The sequence below is a fragment of the Pezoporus wallicus genome, unplaced genomic scaffold (assembly GCF_028554395.1).
Source record: "Pezoporus wallicus isolate ANWC-B61680 ecotype Strahan unplaced genomic scaffold, APGP_CSIRO_Pwel_v1 scaffold_2584, whole genome shotgun sequence".
Lineage (NCBI taxonomy): Eukaryota > Metazoa > Chordata > Aves > Psittaciformes > Psittacidae > Pezoporus > Pezoporus wallicus.
The window spans coordinates 1,979,160-1,996,217 of NW_026642851.1; the positions used below are offsets into that span (position 1 = coordinate 1,979,160).

Genomic DNA, 17,058 nt, shown 5'->3' on the forward strand with positions numbered 1-17,058 from the left:
AACTAGGTGATCCTTTCCAACCCAAACCTATTCTATGATAGTATGTAAGGTACAAATTAGGATTCATATTGTTTATAATCATATGTAATTGCACAAATGCTTAGAAAATAATACTGTGTTTGCGTTTTTGACTGATAGTAAGTGATCAGTAGAAGAATAAAATGAAAAAGCAACCAGAGGTCAAGCTGTGACATGAACCAAAACCACAAACACTAAAGAAATGACCATAACTTCACTAAGTGGAACATAAATTGCAGCTTGTCACTGCCACACTGAAGGGCCATTCTTTCAGTTTTAGTTTTTATGCTAAAGCAAAGAGTTTGTAAGAAAGATGGGCACTCTTAAAATGGGTGGGGGAAAAGGTTCCTCCAAGTAGCTCCAATCTCATTTCATTTGTAATTCAGAGACTCAGCCATCTGCACGCAACAAGATGACCACAGTCCCTCTTCCTTGTGATATCAATAGACTGACTTGCATTCCTGAAAGTTAAAGTATTATTACAGGATAAAATATGGCACCAGTTCCCCAATGAGACCTAGTTCAAGGTCACCCACAACTCAGAGATTCAAAGATCACCATTCCCCTGTTCTCCCTTCAGATCTGATGGAGTGGTTACGACGGCATTCCCTCTGACCACAAACGGTTGGAAAAAATTCTCCATCTTGAACTGAGTCTCTGAAAATTATTAATCTGTTTGTTCACCGAGATTTTACAAAGAACTGCACAGAGTTACAGGAGTTAGTGGAAAATATATGAAAAAGCAAACAATTTTAGGGAAAAAAAATCACCTCAGAATTCACCGTATTTGCTGAAAACATCTCAAATTTAAAAAAAAAAAACAAAAAGAAAACCCCATAAACTGTTATGTAAACTTGTATATAATCTTAAATTGCTGAATTGGTGATGACTTTTTATTCCTGCGTATAAAGGGTTTCACATAACATACATACACTACCTCCACCCAAGGTACTCATTTCTACATTACCATTTTGTTCAGAAAAATGCCCTGGTTTACCAGTAACTTCATGTTTCACATCAGCTAAAGGTGACCGTTACTGAAGCATCACACGTTTGCTCTTCTTTATTCCTTGATGAGAAGGATTCCGGCATGTGTCACGTGAGGGCGGTTCTCCAGTAACATCCACTCTTTGTTCGGCTGACCCATGTTAAAGGTAATTCCATGATATGCCCACGGTAGTGCTCAACCATTTAACTTCACTTCTTCGTGTCACGTTTAAACATGTATGTAAACAGGAACATATATCCAGTAGAAAAGACTCATTTTCACATGCAATTCTGTACAGTGCATTCTTGGCTCTCAGATTGTTTGAGAAGGCTGTTTCCACACAAAATATGTACATTTGCACTATATACATTTATTTTCCACACAATTTAAATGTCTTCTTGTGTCTCCAGTTGAGAATTTTTGTTCAGGCAGACACAAAATAAACCTGAAGAAAGTTTCCAAGAATCTTTTCAAGTCAATGTCTTGACTGATCTTGCATTGCTGAGAAGAGGTGTAGTCCAGAGAAAAATCCAGCTACACACAGCAACCTTTTCAGCAGAGTTGAGTTGTCTTTAGGAACCACAATCTGTGCCAGATCATTGGTGATCTGAGAAATTTCATGTGCCACACACACAAATATGAAAGTGCTGACAAGAACATTAAACATCGGATATCCAGGAATGAGCACCAAGATCCCCTTTGTGTCTGCTGCCAGCCAAATATGGTACTGACAAATGAAAAGCTGAAAGAAAAAGAGAGTGTGCTTATGTTTTCTTACATAAAAGCATGACTATTACTATTGCATCAACCGACACATTATACTTCTGCTCAAGTCACATTAAACATACTCGGAGAAGCTGTTTTCCACATACCTTTCTTTGCTCTTAAGACAAAACTATTAGTCTGTCACAGTACATAGCAAAATGGGTTTGCCTAGTCCTTAACCAAATAATACAGCACAGGGCAGCATCACCTACACTATGTCAGGAGAGATGAGGAATACAACTCTGCTCAGCTACTCTGTCTGTGGCAAGGAACTGAACTAATATGCTTGCAAATAGAAGACAATACTGCAACTGCTGATGAATGCAATAGCTCCTAGAGTTGGTCATGATCAGCACCTTCAAGTTCACCGGGAATCACAACAGTGAAAATGTCATCCTTTAAAAAACAATTCAAAGTCATGCACTGCATAAGTGTAGTACCACAATGAGTTTGTCCTGTAAGTTCGTTTCCCTTTTTAAAATGCATTTCAGTAAATACAATAAAATGAAACATTTAATATTATTAGGCAGCAAATCAAATGGAAAGCAAGGTAATTCCTACTGTTTCAAAACACACACTCAATGGAACAAGATAACATCTGCACTAAGAAGGGTTTTGCTTGTAATGTTACATTTGTTTATTAATGCAGGAAAGCTTTCTAGGGCAAACACGTAAGTGTACTTGCATTAGTCAGATTCATGATGATTCTTCAACTGTCTTAAACTTTTATCTACCAACTGCATACACACCACATCTTACTGCAGCATTAAATCCCCATTCTCACAACCGTAAACTCCCCCCACAAACAACGTAAGAAACAGCTTTGCTACTGTGAGATATTTCAGCTATGATTTTTAAATGTAGACAGAACCTACAATGCTGAAAGAGGTCAAACACAGCAGCATGGTATTAAATAAGCCAATAAATGTTTTCACTATTTATGTGTTATACCACAATTAATAAAACCACCTTACACTTCTAAGTTTCAATTCACCATAGTTCTGATTGCTCTACTCACCTCTAGAGAAATTTTGCCAAACCAGGCAAAGAATGAGCTATACACAGATCGGATGTAGCCAGGAATGTTCCTGATGAGGATGAAAGCTAAAATCTATTTTGAAAGAATTAAAAGAAGAAAAAGTGACTGTGGATGACAAGCAGGTTACACATACACACACAAAAGGTTTATTCCTTTTCACTGTGTAAAGTGAAGTACATCATGCATTAAATTGTCTTTAAAATCTGATAAGTATATAAGCCAAACAAAAATCCATGCAGTTTATACTTAAAGTCAGTCTTGAAACTGCAAATCCCGCACATGCATTCTTATAGCATAGCAAATCATATTTACATCTTCAGTACAATCACAGTCTTGATGTTGATAGGTATTACTATACACTTACAAGGTATGGTCATAAAACATGTCAAACCATGCCAGCCCAAAATTAAGGTGGTCACAAATCTGAGTTAACCCTCAGTTTTTAAAGAGAGGGTGTCAAGATGGACAAATTCATATTAAAAAATTAAGTCATACATACTGCCCCCTCAAGAGGGCAGGACACACTGCTAAGCAAAGGAAACAGAGAGGGAATAGTCAGACAGCTGTGGTATAGTGGGGCAGGGGACACGGTAAGAGGAAAATATGTTTCAGAAAACCACACTCATGCCTCTGTGGCCAACCTCTTCCCTGCCTAAAAGGGACTAAAGAGTCCCATAGGTGCTTCCTACACTAATACCTCACAAACACTTTTTCTTCCCCACAGCTGTCTACTTTTCGACTGCTATGCAAGTACTCAGAAGTTTGGTCTGGACTTAAACAGTGCCTATAAAACCTACACTAAGGACATCATGGTTAATCAAAAGCATAATCACAGTATGCGATTCCAGTGCTTTGAGGCAATGAAAACCAGCAAGCAACACAGTTAAACCCTTTTTCACTTTCAGACATTTGAATGAAGCTGACATTCCATACTAAAACAAAAATATACTTAAAACCAATTTCTAAAAGAGCTCAAACAGTAACAGAGTAGATTTTACCACTGTAAGGAAAAGGACCATAATTTTAATTACCTGCACCACAGAAACAGAAGGGTGTAGCTCATTGCACTCTGTCTTGTTTTTACAGCTACTAGCCCAAATAGAGTAGGCCTAAAAGACACAAACTTCAGTCTGTGTAGCAATTCTATGTACTATTCAAAAATTAAACAAAAGGTAAGCTATTTTGAAGTATTTCAGCACTAATTTGGCTTACTAATACGTGAGACAGTAATATAAAAAAATACATTTTGCTTAGTAGGAAAAAGTGAAATATTAATACTAGAAAATATTTCAATAGAAAAATTACATTGTGCATAATTTTGTGTTTCTCTCAAATTACTCTTTGCAAGTGACAAATACTGAACTTAGTCATACCCTAAGATAAAGGCATACTGTTGACAATTTTTTTATCACAAATAGACAAGCAATCGAGAGCAGAGGTAAGAGCTGCATTATCTACCATATCACTTTTATGGACCGATTTTCTTGTAACCTTTGCAATGAACTGAAAAGAGTGATGACATTTTCATCTACAGTTGACTGAAAGGAAAACTATTTCAGTGAGTAAATAGGTCAGGCTGTGCAAAAAAACACAGATCAAGATTTGACTTTTTAAATCAATGTATTTTCTAAAGAAGAACTTTGGAAAACTTGCTGTTTAGAGGTTTACAAACCTGATCATACAGTTATACTGGGTACGTACCAAAAAGGATACAATTGAAATAAATAATAAAACATTTGAAACTCTGTTGGAGAAAAGAGGATCTCCTTTTCCTTCTGATATCATCTGACGTTTCTGCAATGCCAGATAAATAAAAGCGAACAGCATCCCATGAAAAACCACCTGTAAAAGACAAACAGACAGCAGTGAATATTTCACGGCTTTTACAAGGACTTCAGGTACAAACAGAAATGCTACAGGATAAATTATTTGTAATACCAAAGCTTAGGTTTCAAAAGATCCTTTGCCAGGTTTACTGAAGCAACCAAAAACTGGCTTTCTAAAATAGGTCATCATAAACTGCATTTTTAACTCAAAAACTACAAATAGAAGTACTGTTACTAATGCTTCACAGAGCATTAAAGACATGACAATGAAATTTCAAGAAGCTTTCAAGTACTGACTATGCCCTCTGCAATCTATGCTAGCACTGAAAAGAGCTTTCTCTGGGGAAAAATCACCAGTCTCTGGCCTTCTCCCAAGCTGGCAGGTGAAATCATCCAAGAAGCACAAGTGCTTCCCTGTCTCACAGACGCAGCTCTTCAGAGTGTTTTACGATCTTATGCCAAGTTCTCATTAGCTAGCTACACAACACTGTTTCAGGCCCATGTGGTGCTTGTCTTCACTATTTTTTTTTCTGAGACTTCCTCTTCCTCTTGATGCTGCTGCATCACAGAATACACACTGCTCACAACAGCAAAGCTCCAAGGCTGAAACATCTTAATGCAGCGTGCGCTGCTGATGGGAGCAGCCTGGGACGTGACAATAGTGTGTGCTTCACAAATGAAGAATGCCAGAGGGAGAAGTGTGCAAGCAATCCCAGTAAGGATAAGCCTAGCAGATAAATGCTCCCATCTTAGGAACTCCACTTACCTTACCAAGAAGGCAAAAAAGAAGACCAGTGTCTCCCTGTTCTGTCCCCCTACATTTTAGGGTCAGTAACTGGAAAGTACTTTGCCACTGGAAAACCATTTTAAAATATCATAGAATCACAGAAAGGTTTGGCTTGGTAGGGATCTTAAAGATCACATAGTTCCAACCCCCCTGCCATGGGCTGGACATCTTTCACTGCACAAGAATAGTCTGGTTTGAGCATAAAGACCCTGATTTTAAGAGTGTTTTGAAGGTTACCTTAAAAAACAAAAAAAAAATCCTTAATTGATACAACTTTCAAAAAATACGATTAGGAAAGCCACCATGATAACCTGCCTTGTATTCCAATAGCCTGAAGTGCTACAGGTGTTAAATTTTCGCAGTCAAATTTTTGAGAAAAAACAAATCTAGGTCACTTTATGACTTTTTTAAAAGCAGGATCCAACAGCAAATAAATCAACATCCCTCTTTTAAGCAAGGCTTTGACAGACATTTGCAGAAACAACCAGCTGGGACAAACTCCTGCTTTCCCTCACCACCCTGTTACCCTAGATTAAAAAATACACGTAAACCAGCAGTCTAACTTTATACAAATGTTACATACATAGCGATCCAACTTCCACCTAAACCACCATTCATAGACATTCCCATTCAGTTCAAAACACTTGGACAGTGGCCAAAAGGAAAATATCTTCTCGAATGCACCCTGTAAAAAATAAACAGGGCAAAAGCATTAACACTGATGTCAACTATATTTACTACTAAATCAATACGCTTTCTTTTAGTATTACCACTTATGTGTTTCACTAGCTGGATGACATTACCTAAGTAACAGGCTTCTTAGAAGGCACTCCCCCAAAAAAGAAAAAAAGCCCAAACAAACAAAACCAGAAATACTTCTTCAGATGAGAAAGACTTTCAGTTTTGCTTCCTATAAAGGTCTTCCCATTTTGTGCTTGCAGGCTTAAAGGCAGAGATCGACTGATGTGTTGGAATAACAAATGCATACTCTACCAAAGACTACAGTTCAACAGGCTTAAAAAAAAAAATGAGGGATTAAAACCACACAATCCCCCCTGTAACATCCCGGAGTGACAAACTCTGTCTTTATTTCTGTCAGCTACACTTGCGGCATGCAGTAAGTCACTAAATTAATTTAGCATGAGAAGCAGTCTTTTGATAAGGTATTAAAGCCAAAACCCAGTCTCTAAGAGACACTGATCTTCATATCACCGGATCACCATGTGTTTCACCGTATGCTAGCAAATGCCAGTAACTTTAAGCACATAAAAGAAACCAACCCACCCCAAACCCAAAGCATAGACCTTTGTATTTATTAAGTTTGTAACAGTATACTGAAAAAATGTCAAGCATTACAAATGAGTAAGACAGATACAGAATTGTGTTTTTTCCAGCATCCGCACCAATTCAAATATGAAAAGAAACAGGCTCCTTTTTTTCCTTCTATCTTTATGATACAGGAACAAATGTACAAGCTATGAGCACATTAAAGAGTAGGGATAGGCAATATACTCTAAGGTTATCAAGGATAAAAGTAGTAAAAATTTACAAACCTGAGAATATGACAAAAAATATATACATGTCAGTAAGCAAATCAGTTTCAGCAGTAAACCAAAGTGCCACAAGCAGTTTCCTGATGAAGAAATAAATTAATCAGTATATGGTCAGCAATTTTTCAATGGCAAACCCTAGGACACATTAAATAATCAATGTTCAAATATTACCAGCAATATTTTAGCACCAACCTCATTCACATATTAAATTTTGCTTTAAGCAATTAAATGAAACATTCACAGCAATTAAAAACCTATTAATCCTAAAATAAGTCTCATGTCTCAAAGAGGGACAACAGACAAACAGAAAGAAGAGAACCTGGGTGTTCAAGGAGAAACACTATTTTAAAGCATGCTTGCCCAAACACTGCACAGCAGTCCTTCTTCCAGGAGAATGTAAATAAATAAATAAACTAAAATGCCCAACAGCTTTTGTAATGTGAGATAAGTAGAGCATACATTATTAAACACTGAGGTACCAGCTGTATTCCAAAGCTCAACTGCAGGTCATTAGGGATAAGTATCTTGTGAAAGGAAGCCTGAAAAACTGCTCCTCAAAGCTACTGACTGATATTAAGCTCTATCAAGCCTCAACATTGCAACAGGGATCATCTCTCCCTCTCTCACCATATAAATTGGCAGCTGTAAATTGGGGCATAAACAAGTGAAAGTAGTCACTGAAAGATTTTCTAGTTTCGCAAGACACTGTTAATCTGAAGTACACAACAGTAATTTGTCTGTATCTGGAACAGAAGCGCCTTCGCAGGAAAAACCCAAAACACTAGAGCTATTTGCCTTTGAAGTATCTTGCAAAACTACTCTCTAATTATATTTTTACATCTATTCCTAGCATGCATTTGTTATATTTTATTGTTGCACCTGCAGACTATAAAATTTGGGTATTACTCCACCAACACGGAAGGAGGACCTAAGCCTCTGAAGGTTTTATTTCTAATTTAGGTGAATTAAATAAGCATTTACCACTTGATGACAGCTTTTCAATGAACTGCAATGCATAAAATAAGCCAGGATTTCACTTTGATTTTTACTCAAAATACCCGTATCACAAGTCATACTGCTGATAGTTCACTTAATCTAAGATAACAAACCCCACATTCTTATTTGGCAGGATGTGGCAGAATTGGCGCTCAAGATGGATGAGACATATTGGTGATGCAGAGTGGGAAAGTCTAAACGCTCACTGCTCATGCCGTACCCATTAGTACATTACAGCAACAACAGACAGCTCAGCTAGCATGGACAGGGTAACCTATCATTTTAGCTTGCATTCAGTAATATTACAACTTTTTATCACACACATTTCTGATTTTCAAAACCTATTAAAAAGTATTCTAATATGACTGTAACCAGAGTCAGACTTTATTTATCAGCTGTTACATTTTCTAACTGACACACAGTTCATCTATGACAAACTGTATTTCTGCGAATAGCTGGATTAGCATATTTTGACTATGTTACAAAGAGACTGAGATCCAACATTACCATTTTCTCTATGGCTATCACTGTAATAACATGAAAATGCTTTATAGCAGAAATAAATAAAAAAATAATCTTACCATTTGCCTTTTTCTGGACTATCTGAGGCCATATAGCTAAGGTGGCATAAATGATCATAAACCAGACAGTGACTAATGGCACAAAGTAGTAAAACTGGTAAGGTCGGTCCATCACTATGCACAATACCACAACCAAGAAATTGAGACGAAATAAAACCTGGAGAGTGTCAGAGGAGAGAAGACATAGGATATATAAGCTGGGAGGCAAAGCTGAGAGAGATGGGGGACATGTTTTTCTAGCACTGTATGAAAATATTTATGTATTTTACATCTCATATGCTGATTATATTTCAGCTGAAACACGGCTAAATATCTCAGGGAATACCAACAATGCAATGCAAGAGTGCAGGCCGATTATGTAGTAGTGGGCCTCCCGTTCTATACTGGCCTACTTGGGTAGAGAGAGCACTGAAAACAAGGTAAACCAGAACCGATTATTCCCCAGGCTGGGGACTGAGTATTCCAGTTGCTGGATGTGTTTAAAGCCTCCGTGCTTTCACTCCCACAGCTACCCAGCTAGATCTAACACTTGGGTAATGCCATTACCAGTACCACAATCAGGCTACAGACATATTTTTAATGAGCACGATGACCCAAGTTACATGACAATATAATACTTAACAGAAATAAAAGATATATTTTTTAGAAAATAATTTTAAACTGCTACAGCACACACTGGGTAGGAAACTTCAAAAGTAGGTTAGTTTCTCCAGTATCATTACGGTATGGATATTCATTTCCTTTATTAACAAATGTAGGCTCCAACACACTGTCTTTGGAAGCATGCCTGGATCACTGCTTATATATTGTTATATATTGGATATTGCTACTGCAATGAAAACTCCATTGCTATATACTGGAAAATATTTGTCTTGATATTTTAAAGCTTACATACTTACATTTTAAGTATCATTTATACACTACATGTTAGTATGAGATAAACATTACCAATTAAACAGATCAGCTTACATAGAAACAATAGTCATTTTCAATGTGAAAACCTTGGTTAAGTAATCTGATATCAAAATATTTAGGGAGTAAAAATACACTATGGATATTGCGCTATCTGAATAAATTTCTTTATAAAAGCAGTAAATAGATATTCTTACCTGACAAACTCTGTATACACCAAAGTCCCCTTTTATCCAAAAATATGAGAAGTGTCCATAACCTGTTTGGAACAGATATGCAGCAACCAAAACTCGAATGTGCATGTACACAGGCAAAAACTGTCGAGAAAAATAGAGTACCTTTTATAAATGTCCACATAAATGCTTTTGGCTTTCCATTTTCCCCCTCTATTTAATGCTTTTTCTACATTGCAATATATCAGGTTTAACTAAGAAAAGAAACATTATCCTACAATTCCCTGTTTCTTACTAAGCTCTGATGGTGCCCTAACCTCTTCAACGTTAAAATGAATTTGTTCATTTATTGCTCTACACTTTCCACATTCTATGACCAGCTAAAATAGACTTAAGAGGGGCTCTTTGAAAGCTTGCCTTCAGCAGGTTCAAGTTCACAACATAAAAAGGAAGTGTTGCCAGCAATTAAAAATAAATCAACATAATATTCTACCTTATTTAGGGTATACTTTTTCTCTGGTCAAACAATGCATAAAGTGCTTGTGTCAATGAAATCTACACTTACATACAAAGAAAAACAAATCCTGCTGATAGCGTTTAAAAAACTACAGGTACAGCAGCATTAGTTATTCATTCTATTCAATTTTAATACACATTTGCACTGTCTTTCTTTTGAAGTAACATACACCAATTGCACTCCCATTAAAAAAGAAAAAGATAAATTCAAATCACTTACAGTGCTTGCTCCAGAGATATGATAAATCAAAATAACAAGTTGCATCCAGCCCTTCCATTCATCAGTCTGCTCTCTATTTAACACTTTAGTCTAATGCAAAACAAAACAAGAGTGTTGCTATTCCAAAAAGTACAAGGAACATCTACAAAATGAGGAGAGAAAGTTCAAAACAATAAACCACTTTATGGGTAAATAGGTCTCAACTTAAAAGTCTTCTGTCTAGCAAACACGGGTCTATCAGATTTTAATGTGATATATACGCTCTTGTATCTGAGCTATCCTCAGTCCCAATTTAACTCAGTGACAATGGCTAAAAGCACTCATATCCATTTGCTTTCAAAAAGCTTTTGCATCTAATTCCATGCAACCATTACACTGCTTGCGAATGCATTTTTTTGCAGATGAGTTACACTGACTTTCAGTATTTAGCATTTAGTTATTTACACTCAAACTTGGAAACAATGTTATAAGCCGAATGTCAACATGATCATTACCTCTTTAGTATTTTCAGTATAAAATACCCCCAAAACCAAGATATAGACGATTGGTATGAAGAAAGATGAATGTGTATAAAATTTATTTTCCTTCATGAAAAGATTTGCTCTGTCACATAGATAAAAATAGGTCATGATTAGACCAAGTTTGCAGAAGGACTGTAAGAGCATCTCTAAAGTAGAAACATTAGGAGTGCTGATGGCAGGTTTCTTCTCCTCTCCACTTTCCAAATCAGTGCATGATTTGCTCTTCCGATAATTATTCCGATGAATTAAACTGATAATTAAATATCCAATAATGGACAAAGTAAAGAAACAGAAAGCTAACTTCTGTATCAGAGTGAGAGGAGGCTGAGGCTGGCAGCAGGAGCCATCAATGGGCTTCATTATCTTATTGCAGTAGACATTCATAAGAATCATCGCATTCTGTCAAAGAAATAAGCAGTTTTGTCAATTAATCACTAATAAAAACATTAACATTTTCATTGTAATAAGTCTTCAAAACCATGCACTGGCATAAAACATATACAATTCTCCCCTATCATTACACACGTAAAATTTCACTGTGCCCCCATATACCTAGTTGCGTTCAACAGTGCAGCCAAAACACCTCTTCCAAACATGAAACCCTTGAGCTTCTTCAGGGAAGCAAGAATATCTAATCCTAATGCTTACAATAACAGGGTTCTCTCTACTGGGTATAAAGCTATGAAGAGCTAAAGGGAGTACAAATGAAAAACAGCTCACAAACTTGGGCACTAAAGGGGCACAGTAATGAAACTCTAAAACATGGCAATGAGACTGAAACCTACGGTGCAACGGTATGTAGTTCATCCAATACTTTAAATAAATGGAAATCTGGGAAGGAGTGGAACTAGAAGTGACCCAGTGAGAGTACACTTTCACAAGAACACACTGACAAGGCCCAGACATGCTGTGTGCATACAGACATTTGTAGGTTAAAGATAAAATAAGAAATAAAGTCAGTTGCAGTCCACACAATCAGGAAAACGTATGTATTGTTTTCTTATCATTTTTATACTACTTACTGAATAAAATTATGTGAGCACATAGGTGAAAAATTTAAGACTTATTTCTTAGTACTGCTTTACAAGTAATTCTCACCCTAACTGATACATGCAGATGAAGGCATGAAGTTTGCATGCAGGATCTAGCCAATTAATAGCTATTTTGAAGTAGCTACACACTAACATCTTTGCTGTTGTGTGTTTTTTTAACATTGTCTGTAACTGACTGCCCTCACACCTACCGGGAAATTTTGAACAAAATTTCCTGAAGAACGTGGTCCTCATTCCATTCATATCGTCTGCTATTTCAGAACATTCACTTAAAATCTCGTTTTACTACTTTTCAATGTTGACTGGTGATAAAAGCACTTACTGTATCTCTGCTTGATTCAGGCAGATGCAGACCATCTGTAGACTTCATGATAGTTTCTTGTGCTATCAATTTCGATACACTGAACACTTTAACTTTAGCTTTGGAATTTCTGGAGCTGCTGTTCAGAATATGAACAGCTGCTTCATTATAAGCATCTATTTTCTCATTAGTGATCATTTTCCGACTTTCGCTCAGCATATCTTCATAAACAGGATCTGAAAGGACAAAGAATGAGCACATTAGCCTTCTACTTGACAAAGACATTTGCTTAGCTCAAGATCCACAGGCATTTAGATAGTCACAACTGTTTAAATGTACAGCAAAGAACGAGAGACTGTTACAGTAACTAGAGTTGTTTAGGATGAAATGTTCTTATTGCCAGTCCCTAGTCATGCATATGTACTTACAGATTATAAAGCTTTGGCCAGACATGAATGCCTGTTTAATTTTCCCAAACCCATGAAAAGCATATAATGCTTGAGTACAGAGCTGCTTATGTCTTTGGAGAAGGCAAAAGCAGACTCCAAAACCAAGAGAACAGAAGACAGGCAGCAGAATAGACACATGGAAAAAAGAAATGAATCTCTCAAACCCATTAGTTACTGCAGAAGAAGCCAGCTTCTCCTTTCAGAAAACAGAACACCACTTAACTGATTGCAGGCTTCAGAAATCATGTAGAGCTTAACACAAAACTATACAGGGTTCTGGATCAAAAAGGTCAGCTGGAGATCAGTAAGTCGCCACAAAAAGCTGCTGATGTTCTCACTGACGAAACACACCCTATGAACTGTAAGGTGATTTACTTCAGCTACCTCATGCCTGTTTTTGGACAATCAATGTCTAGACAACTCTCTGTACAGACACCTCTTCTTACTTGTTCCATTAAAGAGCTCGGAGATGACTTAAATGGACTGCATCTTTATCAACAGAATGGTGGGCCACGCCTGACAGCTAATTGCTTCTAATATAAATAAACACAGTTTTGAAAGGAATGCGAGAATTCTGAGATTATGATAACCTAAAATGCTATGTTTTATGGCAGATAAAACAGGAACACATTCTATCTACCAGCTCACTGTTCAAAATCAGGGATATATTATGGTTTTACTTGAAAAAAAAGCAAAGAAAGTAACCTTGGTGCCCATAATAAAAATTTCACAAACTCATTGTGAACCATGATTTCTGGCCCTTAATCTTAACTCATCAGTGCTCAGAAGCAAGTTTCATGCTAGAGACTTAAACTGTCCCTGTTCTCAAGAGTATGTCCATTCCAGACACACACAGAGAATGCACTTGCTGAACCTCTCTTACTATTTATGTAATCTGAAAACTTAATAGAACACAAACACAGGAATACAGCTGGTTTATGCACTGTGTTCTTGACTCCCAGGAGGCAGGTATGGAGCACAGCACAGGGAGGACAGACCTACCATAATGAGACTGAGAGTAAGCTAACAAAGAATTAAAAGAGTTCAGAAGGCAAAACATTTTCCTGGGTGAGTTTTAAATTTCCATCACTACGAACAGCTAGTTAGGTTCCTGCTAGTTAAGGCTACAAGAAAGGCCAGACAGGACTTCAACCAATGCCCTTTTCACTCTGCAAGTAAGCCATACGGACTAAGTCTCCCATATCCTACAAGGCAATGATTCAACAGATATGACAGTACAAATTATTACAAATTCATTACTTTACCTTGTAAGACCCAGTAAACATCACTAGTTTTCGCTAGTTTTTCCAAAAGAGGTGCAATTGAAGTGATATTGATTTTATACTGTGTGAGGGCTTCATTGCTGCCATTATGAATCTTGATAGACCACTGGAGAAATAAAGAAAGAGATTCAGCACCTGTATGTCTGAGGACCCTTAATTAACTGATTCCTTTGCTCTTTAGTAGCTGTTTTTCATTATTTTTATAAAGCTAGATTATTTTTCTTAATATTCACTTTTAAAGTGCTAAATATTTCTTTTGGACTAAGCAGCTGTTTATAGACAATTACATTTAAAGAGACCATTCAAATGCAGAGTATATAATATTCAACTTAATGTATATTTGATTTTTCAAAAATCAAATGAGCAGTCATTCAACTCTTGACTCCCAGGACCAGCCAAGTACTAGAATAGATGACTTCGGGGAGCTGTTGAGATCTGTCCCTGGAAGTTTTAAAGAACTTCTTATCAAGTGCAACACAAGTATAACTGATCCTGCCTTGTGTCACACTGATGGGTTAGGAGACCTCTTAAAGTCCATGTCAGCCTTGTTTTCTGTGATGCTGCAGCCCATATAAGCCTAAAAGAATTATGCATGCTCAAATAGAGCGTTCCAGATTGGACCATGATCCAAAGCAGTATTTTGTGACTGAAATGTGTTTATTAAAAATTATTCTCAGTTAGTAAGCAAGTACTTGCATTTAACTTTTTTTTAAATGAACAATGCTACTTTATTAGCTAGGTTCAAGCTAATCAATGTTATCAACCAGTATCGCTGCCAAAAAGCAAGTACTGTACATTGCACAGCTATAATAAAATATACCTGATATTTTAGAACTACTTGTTGTAACAGCAAATTCACTGAGAGTATATTTTTATTATAAAATGAGTTTTAAAACTTTATTATGTAACCAACTTGGCAGCATTAAAGTCATCCTAATAGGACTTTCTTCTTTACTAAAATGCCCCATATATGTGTAACTTACCGTGGCAGCTCCTGCTACAATTATATGAGGTTTTGCCACAGAACTCTAAGACACAAAAAGTAAAAAGAAATTAGGTTTAAAATAGTCACAAATTATTATTATACTCAGCAGGTTAATTAAGACTCATCTCTTAATTGTGACTCAACTTGTCCATCAGTTGACAGTTATCAAAGAATAGATTACAGACATATGACAGAGACCATCAACTTGTGATACCCTAGAATTTTCACATAAAATGTGCAAAAGTGCAAAGGATTAACAAGCACTCGCAATCATTATCAATTTAGCAGCATAAATTCACTTCAAGAGCTATCTAAACAGTATCTCCTACTGTCAAGTAAACTGTAGATCATACTATTGAAGTACTTTTTCTCTCAGTATCTTGCAGCATTGTCAAACATCAGTTTGTGCTGTTGTACTGACTGAAGTTGTTGCTCCAGAGGTCTGAAAGTTAATTCTAGGACAAGAAACAGAACATGTCCTCAAACAGAGGAGCGTAAGGAAACAACAATACTGACCACCTTAGTATGAGTTTTGCCTTGGCATTTAGCAGCTCTCCATTTTTTGTAGTAATCACAGAAAAAGAAAAATGAAATTATAAGTGCAGCTATCTTGATAGAAGCTGTTGTGCAAGAATGACCAATAGAGTAGCAAAAGAATCACTGGGGACCATTATAAAATAGCTCCAGGCTATTTAAACGTCAACAAAGGAAGAAACAAGAAAAATTTACTTGCCGATCTGTAAACGTATTACTTGTTATCAGAATTACATGCATAATTTTATGCTGAATAACATGAGAAGTTGAATCATAACTGAAACATAAAATAACTAGTATGTAATTTGAAGGAAATATTACAGAAAGATAAATTAAGGCATTTTTGACTTTCCAAATTGCCTCTGTCCTTCAGTTTGGAACACTGAAATTGATATACAAAATCATAGAATACCTTGAGTTGGAAGGGACCCACCAGGATCAGAAATGTTTGGTCACATAAAGACAGAGCCATCACAGACAAATAAGCAGTGAAATGCCAGATCTGAATAAAATCCTTTCAGCTATTAATGGGAGGGCTGGATTAGCAGAATTACCAGCTCAATCTGAAACCAGGGCAATGCTGTTGTGTGTCCTAAATTGTAGGTGAGCAACGGTGGGGAATCACAGCAAGACCCTTGTCAAGGTGGTCTGAGATGATGCTTTTCAGAAGTCACTCCTCTTCCAAAAGCAACAGGAGAACACCTGTGTGATGACAGCCTCTGCCATCACTGCATCATCATCTCATCACATAAAATGTGTAGAAGTGAAGAAATCTGGTCCTGAGATAAAGGTTGGACTTGATGATCTTAGAGGTCTTTTCCAACTTGGTTGATTCCATGATTCTATGAATCAACTTGCTCCAAGGAAGTAGGGTTTTACTGGTTTGATCTGGGGTTTTGGGGGGCCAAGTGAAGCCATCTTGGGACACTAGGAGATGCCCAGAAACATATACACTAGTAAACATCCCCTTTTCACTATTTCGATGTCAAATTTCACATCCCTGGGACGTAACTGACTGAATGTATGCAATATGCTACAGCTGCTGGTAATTATAGCTGTGTATGTAAAAAAAAAACAAAATGGGAAGGTAGTAGTCCTCAGACAGTTGCTGTATTTTCCTGAACCACAGTTTTTTAAGACAAACCTCAGTCCAAGATTTGATACGTTGTCTCATAGAGCCATTAACTTCTGGATACCACAGGAAATCCTGTAAAACAAATGCAGGTGTACTCTGTAAGCTTAAAGACAAGCAGTAGAACAATTGAAAAAATATAAAAAAACAAATTAATTACCATCAATTCAACTGTGAAGGAAAAATCATTTGGCCTAGTCAGATTTCCTTTATAGTTAGCATGAAAAGTCAGACATCCCCCTCTAGCACGCAAAACAGAAAGCAAAGGAAAAAAAAAAACAGGGGGAGGGGAGGCAAGGAACGGGATGATGACTAAAAACCCCCACAAACCACAAAGCTTTGCTCCCATGAAAAAAGAAGAAATTTTCATTCAGAGTTCAAGAGTTGGGATTTCACCAAGAAAATGATTTTTCAGTTTCTGCCAAAC

General features: G+C 36.8%; 1 protein-coding gene across 1 annotated transcript in view; it reads right to left on the reverse strand.

Annotated features, from left to right (window-relative positions):
• Positions 1–17,058, reverse strand: part of CASD1 (CAS1 domain containing 1) — a 29,508-nt gene continuing 12,450 nt past the window's right edge. Inside the window, exons 5-18 of the mRNA XM_057432620.1 lie at positions 16,644–16,706; positions 14,964–15,008; positions 13,963–14,086; positions 12,270–12,484; positions 10,869–11,294; positions 10,375–10,464; positions 9,663–9,782; positions 8,554–8,710; positions 6,977–7,056; positions 6,007–6,108; positions 4,512–4,652; positions 3,842–3,919; positions 2,790–2,882; positions 1–1,748 (exon numbers count right to left, since the gene is read on the reverse strand). Coding sequence (XP_057288603.1) covers positions 1,482–1,748; positions 2,790–2,882; positions 3,842–3,919; positions 4,512–4,652; positions 6,007–6,108; positions 6,977–7,056; positions 8,554–8,710; positions 9,663–9,782; positions 10,375–10,464; positions 10,869–11,294; positions 12,270–12,484; positions 13,963–14,086; positions 14,964–15,008; positions 16,644–16,706 — 2,001 coding nt within the window. The 3' untranslated portion in view covers positions 1–1,481. The remainder of the gene's footprint in view (positions 1,749–2,789; positions 2,883–3,841; positions 3,920–4,511; positions 4,653–6,006; positions 6,109–6,976; positions 7,057–8,553; positions 8,711–9,662; positions 9,783–10,374; positions 10,465–10,868; positions 11,295–12,269; positions 12,485–13,962; positions 14,087–14,963; positions 15,009–16,643; positions 16,707–17,058) is intronic.